General features: G+C 38.5%; 1 protein-coding gene across 1 annotated transcript; it reads left to right on the top strand.

Annotated features, from left to right (window-relative positions):
• The first annotated feature begins 575 nt into the window (after window positions 1-575).
• Window positions 576-3,057, top strand: nkx3.3 (NK3 homeobox 3). The gene is made up of 2 exons (XM_067385528.1): window positions 576-1,073; window positions 2,373-3,057. The coding sequence occupies exons 1-2, from the start codon at window positions 785-787 to the stop codon at window positions 2,828-2,830; spliced, it is 747 nt and encodes a 248-aa protein (XP_067241629.1). The 5' UTR covers window positions 576-784; the 3' UTR covers window positions 2,831-3,057.
• Window positions 3,058-14,390: the final 11,333 nt, after the last annotated feature.

Raw genomic sequence — 14,390 nt, 5'->3', positions numbered from 1 at the left:
AATGATGTCAAAGTCAGTGTGGCGTGACCAACAAGCGAGAAGCCATTTTGCTATCTTTGACTAACCATAAACAGAGAGACTTTCCCCCATGTCTGTCAGTCTTAACGTTTTTCTTAAAATGTTGTCCATATTTATTAAGGCACGTTTTCATGTCGAATCTAATGTTTTGTTTTTTTTTTAGTTTAGTTTTGTTTTGTTTTTTAAATCTTGAAAAATATATTTGAAAACCTTTTTGAAAATATTAAGTCCACACTCGCTGTTATGCAAATATTTTAGTAGGCTACTTTTAATCACTTGAGAGTTTTGTTGTTGATTAGAAATTGTTTTAAACGTTTTTCAAAAAGTATTAAACCAATATGAATAACACCTTGTTTTTAACTAAATCTAAAAAAAACCTCCTTTTTATAGTCTCGGACATCCTTGTCATCGAAAAACAAAAAATTCCTAACAAAGCCAGAAAGAACGTGTGGTAGTAAACCAATTTCGATAGGTTTTCTATTTCTACACGTCTATTTTAGAGGGAGGAGCGAAGTGCTCCAGAAAGCCCATTGGCACCACGGCTGGAAAGAGAACAGAGGGGACCGATGCGCACATGACATTTTCTGACACTTGCTTGTTGATTGGGTCAGAAGAAGTTTTGCAACAATTAATGACACGCAAAGAGGAAAACCATTATAGATACTGTGGACTAATTCATCGCCATGAACGCGCAGGAGCTTCCCAGATAGAAGCGCAAAACAGCAGGCCATCGAAAATTGACGAGCAGGTTACGTAAATGTTTTAAATGGCGAATAACCGTACATCCTTTTCCATCCACAACATATTAAACCGAGGACTTAATTGCGAGAAAAATTGCCGTCTTAATGAGGAATACGCTGAAGAGAGGGTTCATGTGGAGAGAGAGGAGCAGGATTGTTCAAGCTCATCTCTGCCGGTGGGGAACGCTGGCGCTGAGAGCGCGCAGAGGCGCATCTCTTCCTGTGTGCTCGTGCTAGACTCACCATCCTCTGACCAGCATTCATGCGAGGATGAATCAACAGGAGGAGAAGACAATACACTAGAAAGACGACAGGGTGAGACATTAAAAGAACTTCACGTATAGCATATACGTTATAATATACGGGGAGACTGCATGGGCAGTGTTGTAAAACATTTTGTTTCAATATTTGTAAGTCGGGTTTTTTTTCTTCTTCTGTTTTTGCATTATACTTGCAAAATATAATGTATAATGTTTGTCTGCTACAGATTAACGTTTAGTTTAGAAAAAACAGGGCTATGCATAAACTGTGTACATTAACGTCAATGCAAAGAGTGCTGTTGTCGGTGCCTGACATTTTACACTTAATGCATTGATTTATTGTGGTATTAAAACGTATTAAAAAATAATACGCATCACTCAAATCTAATTTCAACATTTTAATTCAAAACGGCACAAATGTGTGAAGGATTTTAATAATAATAATAAAAAAAACAATTGCATACAATTGGATACAATTAAAAATACGTAAAACATAAGCAAACCTCTATAAAAAACAAAATAAATAAATAAATAATAAAAAATAAACAGTGAGTTTTGGCAAATATATAACCTATATACACTGTCTAATTTTGTTTAATATTTGTGGGTTCAATAGAACAAAATTAAACAACAGATCATTCACATAATACCAGTTCTGACATAATCAAACTAAGACAGACATGAAATTATGCTCAAAGTGATTTTTGTCTTGTAAATACCTGTAAATGTTTTTACAAAGAGAAATATAATCAGATTTATGCTCATTTTAGTGAACATTAAAGGACAGATCTGGTTTCATCAACTATCATCAAAGATTTTCATGTTTAAAACAAGACTGTTTGTTATGATTTTTTAATTGCTAGTTAATATTTAATGTGTTTCTATATTTGTTTCCAATTTTATATTCTGTTTAAAGTTACAAAAAATGGTGACCACTTTGAATTAAAGTGTTTAAAATGAAATGGGAGTGGCAGGTGATAGAGCATCATAATTATTAAATTTGATTATACAACAATAAATTCAATTACAACATTTATAATATCTATGTTTTAAATTATATTTGTGAAGTTAAAAAACAGCACTTTTTGTTCTTGCATTAATTTATACAGTTTATAATATATCAACATTTAAGACAAGCAGAAGTTGAAGCAAAGAAAAGAAAAATAAAATAAAGAATTTCTCATTGCTTTATAGTACATATCTGCAGGCCACTCCACATTATGTATAGTGGGATTATTAAGTGACTGTTCAAAATTGTAGGTCTATTATTTAATTGTTCTTATGCATCTACAGCACAAAGTCTTCAGATTTTCCAAACAGAGCCTAAACCAGTTTTTTTTGTCCATCTTTACAGATCATAACATGGACCAACAGAAACCACAGAGTTGCAAATTTGAAGAAAACAACTCCAAATCGAGCAAAAAAAGGTCTCGGGCAGCATTTTCTCATGCACAGGTGTACGAGCTGGAGCGGCGCTTTAACCTGCAGCGGTACCTATCTGGCCCAGAGCGGGCTGACCTGGCAGGAGCGCTCAAACTGACCGAGACGCAGGTGAAGATCTGGTTCCAGAACAGGAGATACAAAACTAAACGGCGCCAAATGGCAGCCGAGCTTGCAACGACTCCCACAACAGCCCTGGCAAAGAGAGTGGCAGTAAAGGTACTGGTGAGAAACGACGAGAGGCAATATAACGCAGAGGAGCTGCCCAGTCCGTCTGTTCCTCCCTTATACCAGTCATTCCCGTACTATCCTTATATGTTCTGCTTCCAGCCGTGGATCTCAGGAAACACTTTAAGTGGTGGCCTGTACTGATTTACCAGAGTTACAGCATCATGTGCAAAGTGATTGTGGAGACACGAACAGTCAAAAACAGCAAAAGTGCATTTATGCAGAAAGAAAAGAGCAAACAAAACTGCTATTCCTCCAGCAGGATTTTAAATGATTAAAGCATAATAAACTGTAGAATGACAATGAAACCAAAAGAGGAATCTGATGTTTTCCTCATAATCATTATGATAAATAATGATCATTAAGCCAAAGCAAAGACAATTAATTCATTAGAGTTTCTCTCATTTGTTGTCATGTTATAGGCCTACAGTGGCCCTAATGTATTTGGAAATGAAATGCACACTTAAAATCTATGAGTTTAGATAACAAAATATCAAACCAAAAAAGTGGCATCTTAAAACAAATTAAGTGGATGCACTTGTTCCACTAACATTTGACAAAGTCAGAAAGTGTCCAAATATTGTATAATTCAAAACATAACAATCTTCCATTAATAAAATGTTTTGTATGACTGAATGCCACTTAATAGTTTGGTGTATTTGTTATCTAATGCAAAGGCATCCACACGTTTTTAAGTGTTCAAATACTATTTACTGCTGGTCCACTGCAAATGCTTTAATATGGAGTGCTAGTTTGGGGAGTTTTTCTGTTAGCATTTGTCACTGATTAAAGTTCATGTTTATTTGCATCACCATGAAAAATACACTGTATAGTTCACTATGTCTTAAAATGTGTCAGCTGTTTTAAATCAAAGCCTAAATTAAATCCAGTCTAAAAGGCACTGTCCTGTACAAAAAAATGCAGGTTTAATAAAGTTACAGTAGGTTTTAGAAAAAGAAAAAAGAAGAAGAAGAAGAAAAAACGATCTTGTGTCTGAGACAATCTAACCGCAAAAGCGTAAAGCTTAAGAGGGTTTGTTAACAGAGTATGGAGATTAATGGCTTAAAGGCAATCATTTAAGAGGAAGCAATGATCAAAAGATTCTTTGTGAATAATGGCTTGACGTGACAGGCTAACATACAGATAAAAGCCAATGAAAATACCCTCAGTACACAAACATAAGAAGAATTCAGTAGTTACAATTTTAGATAAACACTAAAATCTCCTACTGAGGCCATACTGCTGTATAAATATGTTTTAAATAGGGCTGGGTAAAAAAGATCGATTTCCCGATTTCTCATTTTTATGAACCTATATCGATTCTTAAATCACAAGAATCGATTTTTTAGTCTGTCCTTTTCAGTTGATGAATGACCCTTGTAGCTCCATATCAACGAAGCTTTGTGCTTTGATACTTTTGAAATGAAACAAAGTCTGATTCTGCCCATTTTATTTACGAAATTCAAACAACAAATACCGTTTTGGCGCTCTTTAATGTGGCGTTGCGGATCGCTTGTTGCCGCCTCAGATTAAATGAAGCACGAAGCGCACGTGATCATCTCTTCCGCTTTACTACTAGTTACAGCGCGAAATAAACATGGATGAGCGTCAGAAGGTATGTTAAAAGATACAGTACAACTTACCAAAATCCGTATTATGTCCAATGTAATCGCTCAGTCAGTGTTTCAACCGCGGAAAGAAAAGTTTGTAGCCTAATCAGTGGTAACGTTGCATTTACCACAGACCACAAACTCGTTAGTCAGCTAGAAAAATGTATGGAGCCCCAGACATGACATGCAGGAAAAAAATGGTAGGCTAAATCATGCGGACGATTTATTAATTTGTTCCCTCGATTTATAAATCATGCGCATTTTTTTCATGCGCATTTTTTCTTGCATGTCATGTGTGGGGCTCCGTAAAAATGAACTCTAGAGAGGAGCATTTTGCTAAATATATACACCATACCCCGGTTTCACAGACCAAGCTTAAGCTAGTCCTAGACTAAAATGCTTGTTTGAGCTGTTTTAACTGAAAGCAACTTGTACTGACATATCTTAAAATATGTCAGTGGCATTGTTTTGTCACAAGATGCACACCAGTTTTTTTTTTTTTTTTGGACATTTATAAAAGCTACTTAAATGCCCTAATTGAACTAAGGCCTAATCCTGGCTTAGGCTAAGCCTTGTCTGTGAAACTGGGTCCATATTAGCCTATTTATTATATTTTTATGGCTCTTCAATATTTAATGTATGTTTGAATATATCTGCAGATTTTTATGACAGCCACCATTTGAATGTTTATTTCAAAAAATGAATTGGAGAAACATAATTATGTAATTACAAAGTTAGTATTATACGTTTATTATTATAAAAACGTCTTTGTGTGTAATTTAAGTGTTTGTATTTACTAATTTAATTTTAACCTTCAGTGTTATAGTAATGGTAGCCTACCAACTGACTTCCTCTAGGCCTAGTTTACAACATTATATATATATGTTTTTTCCTTAAGAAAATTTGCATTGTACTATACTGAATAATCGATATCGAATCAAACTGAATCAAGCTTGTGAATCAAAATTGAATCAAATCATGAAATTTGTGTCAATACCCAGCCCTAGTTTTAAATGAAATGAAATTAAATTAAATGTAGGTTATACTTAAAGTCAGTCAATCTGGGATTAGAATTAAGGCCCGTTCACACCACAAGAAATAACCATAAATATATTTATATAAAAGAATAGCAGTACACACCGCAACTATAACGATAACAGAACAAATAAACAATATAGTTGGAATCACTTTGTTTCGTTTACCAAAAAAGGTTGCGTTTACCAAAAGCATCATTAGCCAACTATGGTCACAAGTTCCGATGAGCTGTGTTGGTAACTACAGAACTTGCAACCACAGTTTGCTGATGAGCAATAATAACAATGACAGCCAATCAAAATCCATCCTGCTGTAAAGAGCTTGAGTGGCAGATGACAAAACTGCAGCGCACGCTTATAATAAACAGAACGATAGCAGATGGTATAATATAGTTATCGTTATATCTATCTTTACAGCTGTTCTTGTAAATGAGCCTTCACAGATGAAATATCAAATTATCTTTAATCTGTCCTGTCTCTGACCTAGCATGCAGACGTGCAGCTCATTTTCATGAAGAACAACAGTGTCTGACAGACTGTTTTGAAAAGTCTGCAGTCCTGTTTGAGAAGGACTATATTGTGAGGTGACTGAGGTCAAACACGTTTACAAATTAAGTGCTGTTTACGTGCCAAATAACATGCTGAGATTATTCAATGACAAACTATCCTGATATGGACATCTATATGTCTTTCTTTCTTTCTTTCTTTCTTTCTTTCTTTCTTTCTTTCTTTCTTTCTTTCTTTCTTTCTTTCTTTCTTTTTTTCTTTTTGTCTTTCTTTCTTTCTTCAATGTCTTATATTAAATACATATCTAAAATACTGAAATAAACAGGAAAGCAAAGCTGAATGTAGGTTATAATACAATGCATGATATATTTAAATGACACTGCAGATAATAATTTCACAATTGTAGAATAAAACAAATCAATTCAACTTTAGCCAATTAATTTAGCCTGTTCTATAACTGTAACAAATATCTGCAGTGTTTCAGCTATCTAAATCTAAATGTTAAAATGTGTGTTGTTCCATGTGACTGAGACTGTGCTGCCTTGCACACATCCAAGGATTAGTCTGCTATCTATTGAAAAAAAAATTGTGTGGGCAGGCAGAGAAATATAATTCTATTTCAACCATCACAATATAAAGCAGTTCACATGAGTTTAAGCAGCCCTTTCGTGATATCTGCATGATTCAGATACAGTCAATAGACCATGTCTGTGTTGCACAACAGAGTCTGGCTAAAGCCCAGAGTACATTAATCATGTGCGTTTGAGGAGACAACACCCTCATAAAGGCAAGAGAAAGGAGGTTCACTATCACCAAAATACAGCATCCATCTACAATCACACCCTCTGACACCTGCATCTACTAATGCTTTAGACAGTCTATGTCTATCTAGATTCATGGATGAAATCATAGTAAAATACCGTGTATTGTTCATTGTATGAGAGGCATCCGAGGACAAAACATGGATTTCCGTTTCTGAGTTAGGTGTCACTCAGTCTAGTGATTAAATACTGATATTTTCTGACAGACTAACTAAACTGTTGTACTTTTATACCACTTGTGTACCATCAGTAAATTCTGGAGCCAATCATGTGCTTTAAATGGCATACTATTTAAATGGCATTTACATTACTATAATGAAATGCAAAAAAATAAATAAGTAAATAATTGCTAGTAAATATTACGCTTAAAAATACTGCAAAAATATCAGCAAGAATAAATGAATCAGCATTTTTTGTAACCTCATTAATATCTACAATATCAGATTTCTTTGTTTCTTTTGTGAAGACATTGAAGTTAAACAAATAAATGCATCCAAAGTTTCTATTCTTTATTTATTCAGTTACAAACTTTTTTAGGATTAAAATCATTTAAGATAATGGTCCTTATATGCACGAGGCCTACAATACTCTTGTCTTCTACACAAACATGTGAATAGATCAGCTTCTGGAGAGGAATTAGGGCACAGTTGAGCATCATATGGACTTCTGTGTTTATACAAAAAATGTATCGTGAAAAAGCATGTAAACAGTTTTTGAGTAGAGCAGACGATTTGTGCAGACTAGAGTGAGCAGGCTCATAAACCCTCACAAAGAAAACAAAAGCAGATAGGAGAGTTTGCCCAGTGCATGTTCATTTTTACCTGCTACAACAAAACCCCTAAGCAATTAAGCCTCACACTGACGCCCAAAAAAAACACAAATTGTTATTTTGCCATGTTTCACACTGACATTCATTTGTGAAAAAATTTAAATAGATGCAACAAAGAATGGATTCAAAACACATCAACCATGAGTCGGACCCTCCCAGTTTAACTTCTGAAGAACAAAGAGTCTGTCACAATTTCGTTGATGAGCCAAAAAAAAAAAAAAAAAAAGGATCAGAGGTTAATTATTCCTGGATTTTTTTTCTCTCTCTCTCTCTCTCTCTCTCTCTCTCTCTCTCTCTCTCTCTCTCTCTCTCTCTCTCTCTCTCTCTCTCTCTCTCTCTCTCTCTCTCTCTCTCTCTCTCTCTCTCTATATATATATATATATATATACATATTTTTTTACTGTGCATAGAGCATAACAAAACAGCTTAAACCAATATCAGTGAGATGACAAAGGTTTAATACTTTAAATGCACCATTTAATTTCTGAACCATTAGTGTCAACAAAAAGGAACCAGAAAAGTAATCGTTTTCAAACTAGTTTTTAAATAAACACAGCTCATTCCATTGGTTGAGCCAATTTTGTTTTGACAGAACCACAGATCAACAATGTTGAAACTTTTTGAAACCTACTTAAAAGGTGTCTGTATAAGTTAGGACAGGAGAAACAATTAAAAAAAAACAAAAAAAAACATCACCTTCAAAAAGAAATAAAGTCATTGAGTCCATAACTGCCTCACTATGATGCTTGAACAGATGATCACGCTTCCAGGTGGGAGGACGTAACATGAAGCTAAATTTTCACATTTGCAAAGTGGAAAGAGACGTTAATGCATTTGCAGAGGCAATAGAAAGGGCATGAAAGAGTAAAGAAATGGCCCAAAGTTAATACCTTTGTTTGGAGTGAGCACCACTTCACATTGACCTTGTCTCCTCAGGCGAATCCCCCCAACACCACCACCAATAATCCGACCCACAGGACTCCACAGTCTGTTCCAAAAACGATTAGCTGATAACATCACGGCATGCTGGAATGTAAACATTTACAGTAAAACCATAAGAGATGAACTCTCCTCCAGTGCGATGCATTTATCAGCCATCAACTCTCCTTCTCTTCTGTGAAAACACACACTGTGAGCTTTTTAACGACAAGCATGGATTTGTAATTCCACAGATTTAATGACGTCAGCTGCAAAGGAAAATTTGTTTTCTAGATAAAACAACTTTTTTTCTTAGTTTGAAATAAGGTTCACAAATGAATTGTTCACAATTGGAGAGGGTTGATTTTAAGCTGACTTTAAAATTGTATTCACTCAATAGGAGACTTTTGCATGCGCAACAGGAACATTTTGATGAATTTTGGCGAGTGAGATTTGCATGCCGAACCACTCCTACCCAGAAACACAGGTATATAAAGCTGGCTCGCACTCACTTATTCACATTTTTGCTTCGGAGCCGAGTAGTTGCGCATAGTGATCACTCTCTTCCAGTCACCTCTAAAAGAGCTTGTTCTACAAGAGGAGGTCTATCTTGCCAGTGAAAGGGTGCATTCAGCAGTTTTTCGCCATTCATAAAAGCTTTTGAGGTTACGTGCAGCGATTCACCCCTCAACGCAGCAAATTTCCCTAAAAGAGCATTTCTGTTCTCATTATGAGAACATGACCACTTCAGCATGCTGGTCATGACTTGCATTTCCCGTAAAGGCTAGAGTCCCCTCTGTTTTCACCCAGCCCGCCGCTTGTGTATAAAGCACACTGCTAAGTCTCATAGTGCTGCTGCATAGGCCACCTCCACCTTGTATGCGATGGCTGTCCTGCAGGTCAAAGCACTCATAATGCACGATGGTATTTCTTAGCCGGGGCTGATGCAGGAACTGATGAAAGTCACAGCGCGGGCCCTCGGCCAGATGAAGTCCACCTTGGTGGTCCAGGAGCTCCATCTCTGGCTAACCCTTACAGAGATGCGATTCCTCAAAAGCGGTTTCCTCACTCCCCTGGTCATACGTGGCATGAGTTGGCAGTGAGCGATGCTCTGCTTCCTCACTCCCAACCCCCTTCTTTCGCCACAGATGGGTAGTTTGTGTTAGAGAACACACTGCTTCCTCTTGCCTCACTAGCCAGTACCTCACAGGACCCACGGAGCCAGGAAAGAGTCACACCACACTCACTGCCTTTACTTTGGGATGCTATTCTTCCCGGGTTAGGTCCCAGCACTCAGGAATCTAATCTAATCTCGACCTAATCGCTACACCCCCTACCCCCTACCCCCTAACGTCTGTTGTCTCTTTGGTGCTGCTCACATCCTCTGGCTTATTTGGACAGTCAGACTCAGCTATCCGATTCAGTTCGCCAGGTGTCCTCGCAGGTTCAGTGGTGAAAAGAGCTCTCCCCCATGCAGAGCATCTCTTTTCATGGTATGGAGTTGGACTCAATCAATATGATGGTGTGTCTCACCAACGAGTGTGCACAGTCAGTGCTGAACTGCCTGAATACGTTCAAGTAGAAAACAGCAGCCCCTCTGATGAAATTTCAGAGGCTCCTGGGGCAAATGGCATCTGGCCGCTCGGTTTGATGCATATGAGACTGCTTCAGCACTGGCTACATGGCCGAGTCCGGAGATAGACATGGCACCGTGGCACTCTCTGTGTGGCCATCACATCAAGCTGTTGCCAAACATTCAGCTCCTGGTCAGGCCTTGCCTTTCTATGAGCCAGAGTACCCTTAGAACAAGTGTCCAGGCATGTTGTTGTTAAAACAGATGCCTCCAGAACAGGTTGGGGTGCTGTGTGCAACGGGCATGCAGCTTCAGGTTCCTGGACAGGACCTCGACTGCAGTATCATACCAATTGCCTGGCAATTGCTGGCAGCTGGCAGCACTGTTTGCCCTGTGCCAGCTTTAACCATTGCTTCAGGGCAAGCACTGTTGGTCTGCAAAGACAACACTGCGACTGTTGGATACACCAAGAAACTGTGCAAGGTCAGGGAGGATAAGGAGCAGGTCTTGTTGGCTGTGCCTTACTGGCCCATCCGGACCTGGTTTTCAGACCTGATACTCCTTGATCTGGTCATCAGGTTCCTGAGAGGTGACAGGAGGCTAAATCCTTCCAGGCTACACCTCATCCCCTCCTGGGACCTCTTTGTGGTCCTTTCTGGTCTACAGAGAGATCCATTTGAGCCGCTGGAGTCAGCCAAGCTTAAGATCCTATCTCTAAAGACAAGAGGGTGAGGGACCTGCAGGCAATTTTGGTCAGCGAACCGTGACTTGAGTTCCGACACCAGGCCCAGTACTCGTGTGCATGCCTGGTCGGTCAGCCCTTGTACTGGGCTAGATGCCCATATGGTGTGATTTCACTCTCGTTAATCCTATATGTGTACTTTTCACTGTACAGTTTCCCTGTCAGTAAACCTGTGTCTTTCCCTGGGCAGTTCTGCTCTGCCCTGTCTCTGTATCAGGTAGCAGTTCTTCCCTGGCTAGGTATGACCTATTGCAGAGATCTTCCATATGTAGCACTGCCCCACGGCTTAGTCCATATGTGTATCCACCACACATTACCTCCCTTTTGGCAGAGTATGGCCTCCATAGCATCCCTCTCCATTAGACTAGGCATGCTTCCCCAGTGTTAACAACACTGATCATGGCTGTAAAATATGGAACTTGAGATCCTTCCCAGTGAAATAACACGATAATAGGAACAGGAGCTACGACTGTCTCCAGGTAAGCCCTTTCTCATCCATCCCATTGTTATGTAGGACTATTTTCCTTGGGCTTACGTGGGACACTGGGTAGGTTATGACTGTGTAGAAGGCAGTTGTCAAAAGGGCATGCTACAGCTTGCCAGTATCTGCATGTCTGACACGTAACACAAATCCGTGGCTGTGGTGCTTTCCATAGGGACCCTAATACATCAGTATTGACGTAATGTCAAACGTAACTTACTGAATGATAATGTCATGGTTACTGATGTAACCCTTGTTCCCTGAAGGAGGACAGAGATGTTACATCCCTCCTGCCTCAACCCTGAACCACCGCTAAATGACTGGGATCCCTGTCTCGACTCCTAGGCATAAACCTGAATGAATGAGTGTGAGCAGGCCATATTTACCTGTGTGTCCTGTTAAGAGTGGCTCGGCATGCAAATCTCACTCGCCAATATTCATTTGCCCATTTTTTACTACTGAGAGGTGGTTGGGGCTCCCAAGTGATACCCCAACATCTCAGTTTTCCTCCTTAAGGGAATGAGGGTTACATCAGTATCCAAGATGATAGACTATACACAAACCGGAAACAGCAATGTGTTTTTTTTTTTTTCTTTCTGGAAAATGCAATTACGGTCTCCATAGTTTTGGTGATGCTTTCGTATTATTCTGCAGTGGTGTACAAAATCAAACTCTAGCAAATGTTCAATATTACATGCCAAGTTCAAAATATGCACATGAAGTTGTTGTTTACCATAAAAAGATGGATAAAAGTGGTTCTCCTTTTTGGGCTGCGTGATAGGTTTGTGAGTGTGGGAACATGGTGTTTTCTGGCACCAGTGTGTGAATATTTTTACACTCCCCTGGCCATAGATGGGCTGCTGAGGGCTCTGATATGCTCCAACCTGTTACATTTCCACAAGATGCTTCCCAACAGGTCCGTCTCTCACTCCCTGGGTGCTGTGAAAGGAATTTCAATGTTTTAATTATCACAGATAAGGAAAAACAAGGAGTGCATCGAAAAACACTGACACAACTTCACTTATCAGAGCAGAGATAGGACCTCCACTTATAACCTCTTAGAGCTGCTCAGCAGCTCTGATTTGGCACACATCCTCTCCTCCACTGTCTGGAATGGTGTCCTGCTGTCCTTGCTTTGCCCGAGTCATGAGCTTTATTGTCAGGCAGGTAACATGCAAAAAATCAAGGCCTTCAATACTGGCAGCTTAGAACAAAGACTACCTGGCCTTGAACTGATGCTGTCATGATTGAGTATTCCTGAGAAAGGGCTTGATTTTTTTTGTTCGTATTTTTATGTCATCTGTTTTAGGACACACTGTATTACTGTACTGTAAAGTAAAGCAAGGCTATGCATTACATTACATCAAGTGGCTTTTATTGTGCCAATATGATAAAAGACACCAGTTAAATGTATTATAGCAACAATCACAATAATTATATCATATTATATTATATTATATTATATTATATTATATTATATTATATTATATTATATTATATTATATTATATTATATTATATTATATTATATATTATGAGTCTAACTCTAGGTTGATTACAGTTGCCAAGTAACAAATCAACTTTAGAAAAGCTATTTCTAAATTTTTGCTAGACTGATGCATGCAATTTTTACAGTGAGGACATGAGGAAAAATGACTAATTCAATTAGACTAAAAAAGCACAAAATGAGGCAGATTTGTGCAGCCCTATTTGGTTACAGAAATCCTAAATCAAGCATAACATATGATGCAAAATATTAAAAGTGGGAATATGATGCTGGTTTTCTCTCAGAACTTTTCATGGGCATGACATTGCAATGACACGTAGCCAAGTATGGTTCCATCGCAGTGCGCATTCTCTGTTCATTCACTCCCCCCACCTACATTTCCTTCCGGCACTGAGACTTGAACCTGACTCTGTGCTTGAAGTCTTGACACTCTAACCATTAGGCCACAATGTATATGAATTATTATTCACATTTATTATCGACAGTTTTGACAGACTACGCAAAGTGTGCAGTGCTGGAATGCATCAGGAACAGGATTGGGAATCACTGCTTTGAGTTATCTCAGCAAAGTGGACCATGGCTACAAGCCATGAAATTTACTGCATCTCACTAAACAGGTCATGAATGGCCAGTCGAGGCAAGCAAAGAAATTTCTCAATGACAGACAGTCGTTCGTTTGTTGCTCAAGGTCAACAGAGCAGACAGCTCTGTCCGGTGCGCTTTTGTTCATCCGCCCAGCTGAGACCCCTCCTCTCCACTCTGTCCACACCTGCGGAAGAGGAGTCACCTGACAACTGGCTCACTGTGCAGAGAGAGAGTAGACACACTTCTCTTTGAGGGTTTTGTCGGGAGATTTTATGTCCTTGTTTACTTTCTGAGAGGCATTTGTCAAGATAGCAGAAAAAAAGCTTTGCTAGAGGGGTAAAAGGACTAAAGAGAGAAAGTTTTGGACACCTGCACACAAAATCAGTGTACGGCTCACTATGAAACCCTGTGTGGCCTTAAAGGGATAGTGACCTAAAAATGAACATCATTTAGTCACCCTCATGTCGTTCCAAACCCAAAAGGAGAAGTTTACTCAAAGAGAAGTTTAGCAGAATGTTCAAGCTGCCCCTCTGCTTATAGCCTATTTAAATTGGATGCAGACCAAGGTTTAAAAAGGGGAAAAAGTCCTCTAAAGCGATACGATACCGTTTGTGTGTAACAGACTGAAATGTAATTTGTAATTTATTAAAAATCTTTCTTGGCAGCTTTGTAGGAAAGATCAGCATTGACTTTCATCTATAAATAACTCCTTTTGCTTTCCACTCAAGCAAGAAAGTCATGCGGGTTTTTGAAAGACATGAGGGTGAGTAAATGATGACAAGATTTCATGTTAGGGTTAGGGTTAGAGTGAACTGTTCCATGAACTATATTATTTATTTATTTATTTATTTGAAGTTTAATATTAAGTTTGAGTCAAAAATCAACATGCATTCAGACATGTGTCTTTTCATTTATTTTCTTTTTCTTACTGTGATCTCAGATAATAAGACCAGCCCTTTTTCTCCAATCCCTTCTTTCATTTTCACAACTGTCTTGATGTGTAAATGCCAACACTCTGTGTGGTATTAATATATCACTTTTGTGAGTGCAAGACAGTGCACTGTGCTCTCAAGACTAGAGGCCATTAAGAGTGTCTCA

This window comes from Chanodichthys erythropterus, chromosome 5 (assembly GCF_024489055.1).
Source record: "Chanodichthys erythropterus isolate Z2021 chromosome 5, ASM2448905v1, whole genome shotgun sequence".
Classification (NCBI taxonomy): domain Eukaryota; kingdom Metazoa; phylum Chordata; class Actinopteri; order Cypriniformes; family Xenocyprididae; genus Chanodichthys; species Chanodichthys erythropterus.
This window is presented reverse-complemented; position numbering and strand designations above follow the sequence as displayed.